The following is a 10,732-nucleotide window of genomic DNA, read 5'->3' as shown; positions in this document are numbered from 1 at the left end:
GGCAATGAAGCCAGCCAGATCCATGTACAAAAATATTCGATGAATGCCACAACACTGTGAGGTGCAGCCTACTGCCTTGGGTCTTCTGTCCATCTCTTACTCCAAGCGCTGTTCTCGTTTAAAACCAATCTTGACTATATGCAGCTACAGAGAGCTGTAACTATTATGCAAATGCGATGCAAGTGTTCTTTCTTTACTAATTTACTCTACGAACTATTATTTCCTGAAATAAATAAGTTGTAACATGTTCAACTGAACTTTTATTGAAATATCTGTTTATAGTGAAATAACCTTGATAAGTTTCAAAGATGGTACAGCAGAGATGTTTTTATGGCCGGTTAAATATTGTTTACGCAAATTCCATTATCTTTCCATGTAGTAATCTTTTTTTTTTTACATTCAACAGAAAAAAAGCCTTGAATGCACAAAATGTTTATGAATAAAGAAGAGAATGCTGTAAATCTGCAAAAATAGCCAGAGTAAATAAGGCTCAATATTAAAGAAAGCTTTCACGTCCGAGACAGAGGACCCTGAGCATAAACTGACAGATCCTGGAAGAAGCAGTCAAGGGCAGTTCAGTGGATGTAAGAGTCGGAGCTGTGCACCTCCACGCAACAAGACGAAGAAAAGAACTCTAGAGAATTAAGGCAAACGACCTCCCGTATAAACAAGTCCGATAACAGCATTTTATCGTGGGATCTGTAGGATGTGGTTACAGCAATGCTTTGCTGTCCACAATTATAACAACCCACCATTCAGTGCTGTAGGTGTACTGCAAACACTTTCTAACTAAACAACATCAACCAGAGAAGAGCACTATGGAGTGGAGCCAGACAACTGAAGGGTGAAGGAAAGACAAGTTCTGCTATCTACAATACAAACTTTTTCCCAATTTGTTGTGACCAGTAGTAGGATTCATCTTTATCCACAAGCACGCAACACCATTATTGAATCTAAAGACACAATCGCCCACTAAGAAGGGCATTTAGTGATAATTGTACTTTGTTAAATCAGAAAGAAAATTTCTGAAATATCACACACTTGCAAGGAATGTGAGACTAACGCAAGTGCTTTATCAACCATGTTGGCCCATCCGGAAAAGCAGTCATAGGATGAAGAAAAATATATACCTGACCTAAAGAAAGAAAAATCATATACATGCAGCGAAAGCTTTAGCTTTTCATCACTACTAAAGTGCCCTCAGCAAACGCACACAGATGAAAAATCATTCAACTGCAGTGAATGTGCGAAGAGCTTCATTCAATTATCAGGCCAAAAAGACATTTACAAAAACACGCAAGGGAAAAATCTTACCATTGCAATGAATGTGGAAGTAGTTTTAGTGACTCCTCAAAGCTAAGGATTCATCAGAGAATGCACACGGGGGAAAAACCATTCAAGTGCAATGAATGTGAGAAGAGTTTTAGTAGGTTATCAACCCTAAAACAGCATCAGAGAACACACACCGGGGAAAAGCCATATCACTGCAATGAATGTGGAAGTAGTTTTAGTCAATCGTCAACATTAAGGAAACATCAGCGAATACACACAGGAGAAAAACCTTTCATATGCATTGAATGTTTGAAGAGCTTTAGTCAGTTATCACACCTACAAATCCATCAACGAAAACACACGGGGGAAAAACCATACCATTGCAGTGAATGTGGAAGTAGTTTTACTGAATCGGCAAAACTCAGGATTCATCAGCGAACACACACAGAGGAAAAACCATTTAAATGCACTGATTGTGGTTGTAGTTTTAGAGAATCCACAACATTAATAAATCATATGCGAACACACACAGAGGAAAAACCATACCATTGCAATGAATGTGGAAGCCGTTTTAAGAACTCCTCATATCTCAGGATTCATCAGAGAACGCACACAGGGGAAAAGCCATACAAGTGCAGTGAATGTGTGAAGTGCTTTCGTCGGTTATCATACCTACAAAGCCATCAGCGCACACACACAGGGGAGAAGCCATTCAAGTGCAATGAATGTGAGAAAAGTTTTAGTCAATCGGCGAACCTAAAACAGCATCAGAGAACTCACACTGGGGAAAAACCATATCAGTGCAGTGAATGTGGAAGTAGTTTCAGTAACTTATCAACATTAAGATATCATCAGCGAACACACACCGGGGAAAAGCCATTCAAATGCAGTGAATGTGAGAAGAGCTTTAGTCAATCGGCACACCTAAAACAGCATGAGAGAACTCACACTGGGGAAAGACCATATCAGTGCAGTGAATGTGGACGTAGTTTTAGTAAATCTTCTACATTAATGACTCATCAGCAAACACATACAGAGGAAAAGCCAAGTGCAGTCAATGTGAGAGGACCTTTTGTCGATTATCAAACCTACAAAGACATCAGTGAATACACACAGAGGAAAGCCCACTCAAGTGCAGCCAATGTGTGAAGAGCTTTAGTTAGTCATCACTACTACATAAGCCTTCAGCAAACACACCCAAGGGAAAAACATTCACGTACATTGAACAAGTGAAGACCTTTTTCTGATTATCACCCCTATAATCCTTTGAAAACCATAAGCAAAAACTCACCTTAATGACACGCGCATAGAAGTAATCCTAGCGGTGCAGCAAATACGCAAACATTTAAGGCCATCAACATCCTGTCTGTGGACACACTCAGGAATAAAAAATTGCAGTGCTTTTGAGATGAAGGAATTACTCAAAATAATAAAATTACAGTTATATGGAACCTTCGAATACCAGATTATAAAAAATAGGTGATAAAAGACTGGATTAGTAGGAAAGAAGGAAAAAACAGATATTTGTAACATTATAAAAGTGTCTGTTCTCAGTGAATGTTCATTTCTTTAAACCCAGGAAAAAAATCTAAAATACCAGCAAAACATACTGGGAGACGAGCACAATGTGAACTAAAACAAAATAACCATTGTTTATTTTTATTTATTTAGGTATAGTCAGAAAGAAAAACACCCAAGGACACCTGATCATGCTGCAACAATGTGAACAATGCTTGGACTAAAAAGGGTCATTTAAAAGCTATTTTAAAGGGATTAGTTATTAAACCCATAAGCCCAACACACTAAAACTAATTTAACAAGCACATACTGGTGGAAATTCATAACTGGTTTGGGTGTTAGGTCATTTTGCGGAACATTGCTGGTTCTGTGGCCGCATCTAGAGAACAGTGTCCAAAAGCAGGAGAAGTGAAAGTGTGGAAATATGAGCTGCAACTCTCAGGCTTGATGCGTTCAGTTATGGTTGTTATGCCAACTGGATTTGCAAGACGCGCTGATCACCCAGGAGGGAATCCAGGTCCCCAAATGAACAAAAACAGGCTCTGATGGCGAGGGGGGAGTTCCTTCTGGTCTGGGGGGCGAGGTGGGAGAAGACATATCTGGGAGTGAGGTGATGGAGGATTTGGTTGCGGAGTCGTCCAGTCCATTTGAGTTGCCTATTATGGGTATGGAAGTGAACATGGTTGTTGAGCTACACAAGGAGTAAGATGTGGAGTGCCTTTGTAGGTGAATGTGGGGAGATTGAAGGTGGTGTGCTTCTAGATGGAGAGTAAGTGAGGGTTATGTGGGTCTGTGGATGAGATTGAGTTTGAGTCTGCCGCTGTGCAATGACCTGCTTGACATTTGTTGGTGAGCTTGGTGTAGGGGGTGGTTCCGCCTGCGTAGGGGGTGGTTCCGTAGTCTTGTCTACTGATGAAGAATGCTTGTCTGATACTCCTGCTGCTGTCTAGTGAGATCCATTTGAATATTCTTCCGAGCATCTTGACAGTTTGTAAACATGTAGCTGCTACTATGTTGTCATGGCTGGCCATGGAGATTTGGCTATCGATTACGATACTGATTACCTGGCATCGTAATTGGGATAGATGTGGGGCGTCTGGTGCTGGTTTGCCTGGCCAGAGTCCAGAGAGTGGTGTACTTGCCAGACAGTACCACTTCATATTTGTCAGCATTTAGCTTGAGGTAGCTTTTTTTCATCCATTATGCTATATTGGAACTGCACATGAGGAAGGGCAATTGTGTGATCGATGTTTCTTCTGAGAGGGAGAGTATGAGTTGCATGTCTCCTGTACATGAGACGATGATGAGGCCGTAGGGCCATACGATGGAGGCCAGTGGAGCAATGTAGACATTGAAGAGGATGGGGTGTAATGAGGAACCCTGTGGCAGTGCCCAACATGTGCCTTCCCACCCATAATGCAGAAGAAGTGATGCTCATTTCCATCACATGCATCTTTAATGCACGAGCCATAGGTGCACAACATAGAGCTGGATCCTTGGGAGATTTGCAGGCTTGCCACTATGTAAATGATTCACAATTAGTATTTTAAAAGTTTCTTTTTTACAGAGAATCATTCATCCAAATCCAAACTGGTGAACGAACAGAACTGGTGCATGATAGCAAAATTATTGATAGGAGAAAGGGCTGTTGAAAAGTGTAGTTCTCATTGGGTTTCTGAAAGTATGACAGCTAGGGAGAGATTGAATCTTGAGCAGTGAAGTGTTCCATCTCTGAAGAGCTAGAATCCTGAACTGTCGACTCCCTGCTAGACATTTCTGGAACCTTGGCACTGGAAATCAAATCTGGATTCAGAAGAGGATGAGCACAAACGATACTGAGTCTTGACACAAATGATATTCAGGTTTGTGTATACATGCAAAAAGGAAACCTCATTGTATAATCTCTGCCAGTGTTTGAATGGACTTACAAAATATGTGCTGCCTCGTGTGCAAACAATAAACTCTGTTATGCATTTGGGGCTGCCTCAGACCACAAATAAGATAAACCACAGCAGTCTGAAAAATCTGAAATGTGCTTTTGTGTTGCTGGAGCCATCAAATACGCAGTGTTCCCGTAGCCTAGACTTGCCTAGAGGAATGAGCTCACCAATATAATATGCAGATCAGAAGAAAGGAAAGGGCACATCTTCAGTAGCTGAAGATGGTAGAAACGAATGCCATCCACTAGTTCATTTTAACAAAGTGCTGAGTCGGGGAAGTTCTTCCTACCATCGTCCACCATCATCAACACCACCAAGCAAGTGAGGAATTAGACACATGACTGGTCAAAAATAACACACTACGGGGGTCTGTACCAGGATTAAACTCACTTTACTTTACTTTAACAGGAACCATTTTTAAACTCAACTCTACATATTTAGGAATAAGTGGCTGGTACGGCCATTAGTGGCATAAAGACTTTGAACACTGACACTTTTAAATTTCTACTAATGAAGCACAACCAAACATCCGACCACGGTCCATGTATGGACATCCAAGAGCCTTTAAAAAACACACTGCAGAGGCGGGTACCAGGATCAAACCCAACTTACGCTCACATTAACATGAACTAAAATATAATCCAGTAAAAAGCAATCACAATGCTATACAATGTACACACTTAGGATTAGATTTGGCATATTAATAAGAAATCTATGTTTTTTTAAATGTAATAAAGCAAAATTATGTCTTTTAATTCATGGTATTTCACTCCTGATTGTGTAGAAAGAGATGTTAAATGAGATTTGTTCCCTAAACTATAAAGATAATTTGCGATGTCAACAAGGAGCCTAGTTTATTTGGCAATAGAGGGGTCCTATCTTGACAGCATGCCAGCTTTCAGCATGAGTCTGACACAAGTGATATTACAGGGCCCCATTCTCACCAGTGTGCCTGCTTTCTGAGTGAGAATGGGTTCTTTGCCTGATATGGCACTACCATCTCTCCTTCTGTGTTCATGAAGTGAGACGTGCTGCTAGTAATGCTGTACACATTCTATGTGGGATCCTATCTGTTTGCCACCATTGTTATGAGACACAGCTGCTGCAGAAAGAAGGGTATGAGGACTGTAGCGATGCCTTTTTGCAACTAAAGATCTTTCACAAACATCTCAGGTGTTAACACGCACTGTTGAGAATATCAGCCCTCACTCTACCTCAAAGAGAATATTATTTTACGCTGGCAAACATTTTCCAATTCTTTTCTCAGGTTTGCTTGCTGCCCCTGCTGCTCCTTTCTTGTAACATATAGGGGTGGGTGACATATTCTACCCCCTCTGCTGAGTTCACTGAGATTTACCCACTCAGCGTGGATCGTAGAGTTCTGGAAAACTACACAAACGGGCACAGGGCTGAGTTTTCCCTCTTGCGCGGCTCGTCAATGTTAAGTTTGGCAAGCGAGAGTGAGAAGTATCATATGGCTGGCCACCTCCAGTCGAGATTTCTCAATGCAGGCAGTCGTGGCAGGTCGCTACCGCTCATGTTAAGGAAGCTGCCGTGTGAGTAGAACATCTACTCAAGTGGCAGCAAAAAGCAGTGCCCTCTTACTATACTCATAGTGCAGTTTGCACTGATTTTATTGTGCAGTACAATGTCTTGGCACTAAAAACCGGTCATGAGCAGAGCGACTTACCGCACTTCGCATTTTCAGAAATCCGCAGAGTGTGGCAGAGTTTTTTCAGCACTTCGCAGAGTTGCGCATAGGAGAACTCCGCCCAGGCCTAGTAACATACAATACTGTGCTATCAGTCTGTTCCAGGATGCGGCTTGAAAGTATAATAAATTACCTGCTTATAGTAACTCACCTTATTAGCTGCTTATAGTAGTTTACCTTATTAGCTGCTTATAGTAACTCGCCTTGTTAGCTGCTTATAGTAATTTACCGTATTAACTGCTTATAGATACTCACCTTATCAGCTGCTGTCTTTGACAATTACAAGTTTACTTGTAGAAAAAAAATTACAAACAAAATTACGCTCTGTGACTTCTGTAGAGAAGTGCTTTAATTTTGAAAGTGTATTCTAAATGTATAATGCCTGTCTCTTTAAAATGTGTGCTCTAAAGTGGCATTATGATGTTTCAAATATTCCAAACACTGTTCCTCTCGTCCTCTTCTTATTTTGGAATAACAACTTACGGTGTAGTAGTGCTCATTGTATCCAGTTTACGTCCTTCCTTTCTTTAAGCCTACACATTTCAACGCAGCAGAGCACATTTCACCTTCTGACAAAGGCAGTGTGTTGTCTCATGTAGTGACCGTGTACATTTAATGGCCGCGAAAGGGGAAGCTTATAACCATTGCTCACACTAATTACTCAGTTGAATTCCCTAGGTTTAAAATGAACAATGGTTGGCTCTTGTAACATGTGGATGAATCGCAGTGTACTAAGATGTATTACATCATGAGTATTAGAATATAAAACCTATTTATGGGACACAGTGTAGCATAAAAGCCAGTCTATATCTCATCGAAGCTAGGAGCGAATTCGCTTAACACCATCACATGTTGTTATTAAAATGTTACAGATCACAATGACGAGTTGCAATTCAGTCAAACTGACCATCTCTTTTAAATGCTGTACCTGTGTCACTATTGTAAATATTTTAAGCTGCCTAGCGTCTTCATCTAAGTCTCACAGAACGGTGAACACACATAGATCGACCATTGTCTACAGCACACTTTATCGATGGGAAGCCCGTAGGGAAGCATCCATTCATTTGACTATTATGAAAAGAAAAAAAGATAAGTAGAACTCCTTTAGCGCAATATCAAATGTTATGATATGGTAATGTAGTCTTTATTGTGTTAAATGCTTGGCTGAGAATCCCAATTTCTCTCTGATGGGTCGATCGGCAAAATTGACCATTCTATTGCGTTTCAGATAGCAATGCTTTGGGTCTTTCTCGCTAGACAATGTTCTCCTGGAGTTCTTTTCTCACTTTCTAGCTATAAAAACATTTTTAACACCAGTGGATTATCCTGCCTTTCCCAAGCATCCAAATCTCTGTGTAGCTCGATGTCTTAAAGAGTAGAAAGCTTGAGCATCGGGTCTCTGAACAGATGAATCGCAAATCCTTATTTACTTTAGGAAAAGTCATTGTCCTGTATCCTCTGCTACTCTTTCCAGATGGGTTATGTGGTCCATGCAACCATCTGCAATTGATATAACCTGTTTCAGGGGTCATTCTTTTAAGGCGGGCCATGGCTTTCTAAGATTTTGCAACAAGAGTACATTCTCAAAGCAGCTAATTGGTTGTCGGCCTCCATTTTAAAAATTCTCTATTGCAAACCGATTGTGCATGATTCTGCAATGAAGCAGCTTTAAAATAGCATGATTGGAGTCTCCAGTCTTCCGATAAGATCCAGATTCCCCCAGTTTTAATAATGGAAAGTTGTTATTTCATGAAAGAAACTTAGACGACAAGCTTTAATTTTGTCGATAGTGGTTTGTGTCTCCTTTATATATATTGTCCCTCCCAATTTAGTTCTCTTATGCAGTGATGCTTAACTTGTGGTCCGAGGAGCCCTTGGAGCCTGCTGCGCCTGCTCAGTGGGTCAGTGACTGTTTTTTACAAAATTAACCCGTTGGCTGCTTCCGCTTTTTTGCGGCAGCGCGGCCGTTTTAAAAAACGGGCGCGGTCGCGTCGGCCATTGGCCGACGGCAGCACCAGCGAGGTAGTGCTGTCGTCGGCCAATGGCGGATGGCAGCAGCCAACGGGTTAAATAATATAAAAATGATTACATTCAAATTAATAAAGTATGTTCAAATAAAGAAGGAAAACTGAAATTTTGAAAACTTTTTCAATATTTGATTGTGGATTAAAGAAAAGATTTGAATAGTTGGGAATTTGGTGATTACTTGTTCCTATATTTTTGAGTATTGTTATGAGGTACAAATCATAGAAATGTCTTAGGCAAGGGAAATACCTGGCTTTCAATAATAACTCAGTGGGCACCCTGGATTCGAGTAATGATTCAGTGGGGGGCCTCAAAAGTTCAAGAACCACTGCTCTAATGTGTTGCATCTTTAACATTTTCCTCAGAAAAAGGGCTCTTTAGGAAAATGGAAGCAATTTGGAGAGCCTGAGTCAGTAGCCCTGCATGTACTTCAACCAGCCCAGCCGGTTTAACCTATCATCTTGCTTCAAACAGTATTCATAACTTCTACTGTTAGAAACTTAAAAGGGATCAAACAACAAGCACTGGCAAAGTCAATAGGTTTCGCCTTCGCTAGCAGAGACAGACCACTCGGGTCCAAGATGGCGGATTGAAACCGCTAAGCGGAGGAACGCTGTATGGGTCCGGGCTAGTGATTCTGCTGCTTATGCCGTGATTTGTGACCACCTTTTGGGATTACGGTTTTCCACACAATCGACTCAAAAAATAAGTTATACCGCAAGCTATACCGCAGGTTTCTGTGATAACACGGATTATACACGGGTGCCGAGAATGCTGAACGCTGCTTACCTGAAATGCTGAAGGCGAAGCTACGGCTGATTGCGGGCCGTTTTCCGCGTCTGACCACATCTGACCCCCCGGAGCTACATCATACACCGGAGCGGGTGTAGGCGGAGGCACATATGCTGGCGCCGAGATAGATGAACACTTGGGAAACTGTGGAGCACTGCTGAATGTTGAAACTACGGCTGATTAAGAGCCGAGTACGGAGCTTGCTGCGCTCTGCTCGATTACCGCGTCTGACCCCTGAGACCACGAGGGGTTGGTCGGCGATTAGTTGGTTTGGCCTGCGGATTTATCGGCAGTTCCCCTCTACGTCGACGGAGATAGAGTGTTCAGTGATGGCACCGAAACCTCCAGCAAGGAATACTCGGACTACAGCAGGAACGGGGAAACAAACGCCAGCGCCGCTCTTAATGACTTCTAATTCCAGCAATCCAGTCTCTCTGGGGGGTCCTGCTAACAACCTATTGACTTCCACGCTGGATGTGAACAAACAATTCTCTGGTAGGCAAGAGAAACTGGGGGAAATTGTGGGTGGTGTAGAAGCTGATACAATGCTTTCAAATGTGGGTGCTCAGCCAGTGATGCTCGAGTCTATGTGCAACAATGCTATTGTAAATAATCAGGGCATTGCTACAGTTTCCAGCATTGCTACAGTTCTCACGGTTGAGGCTAATACTGGTTCTTCTGTTCTGACTAATCAATATACTGATACCAGCACAGCCCCCACACATTCTGACTCTCTCTGTATGGAAAAAGTACCAACTAATCAAGCGCTGCCTATTAACCTGTCTACTGATTTAAATGTTAATTCTGTTGAAATATGAGTGCTAGGGGCTGAAGGCGGCGACAATGCTGAAAGCATTGAAACAGATGAGGAGTATCTTGACCTTTACGAACATGGGAACAACTAGCCTTCAGGATTGATTAAAGATAAAACTATTAATTTCAAAAAACTTAGAGGCAAAACTAAGAATGAAGCCAAAAAGACTATTAGCAAATCTAAACCAAACACTATGTTATGTTATGTTATGTTATTTTATTTTATATAGCGCACAGATGCCGCAGCCAAGAGGCGTCCCGGCGCTTTTTGGAGATGAAGCACACAACACAACAGAGAAAACCAGGTAGCACTAAAGCTAAGCAGAGGAGAATAAATGAGTTTTTAATAGTTTCCTAAACTGAAACAGATCTGGGATGGAACGAAGTGATGCAGGCAAAGAATTCCACAGTGTAGCCGCCATCACCGAAAAGGAACGTCCACCCATTCTGGACTTTTTAAAGCGAGGAATAATGGCTAAGTTAGACTCTGCAGACCGAAGAGCTCTTGAGGGGACATAGTGGAAAATAGTCTGGGTGAGAATAGGAGGGGAGGCCAATTTAAGAATTTTAAAAGTAAGGCACAGAGCCTTAAACTTAATTCTTTGGCCTACTGGGAGCCAGTGAAGGTCGTGGATAGTGCGGCGAGCAGAAACAAATTTAG

General features: G+C 41.7%; 1 protein-coding gene across 1 annotated transcript in view; it reads left to right on the top strand.

Moving 5' to 3' along the window:
• Positions 1-514: 514 nt before the first annotated feature.
• LOC144806437 (uncharacterized) overlaps positions 515-10,732 on the top strand; it is a 266,753-nt gene continuing 256,535 nt past the window's right edge. The window contains exon 1 of the mRNA XM_078672805.1: positions 515-2,320. Coding sequence (XP_078528931.1) covers positions 1,243-2,320 — 1,078 coding nt within the window. The 5' untranslated portion in view covers positions 515-1,242. The remainder of the gene's footprint in view (positions 2,321-10,732) is intronic.

Source organism: Lissotriton helveticus (genome assembly GCF_964261635.1).
Source record: "Lissotriton helveticus chromosome 1_1 unlocalized genomic scaffold, aLisHel1.1 SUPER_1_unloc_71, whole genome shotgun sequence".
NCBI classification, from domain to species: domain Eukaryota; kingdom Metazoa; phylum Chordata; class Amphibia; order Caudata; family Salamandridae; genus Lissotriton; species Lissotriton helveticus.
Note: the sequence above shows the minus strand (reverse complement) of the source record. Positions and strands in the feature narration are given on the sequence as shown.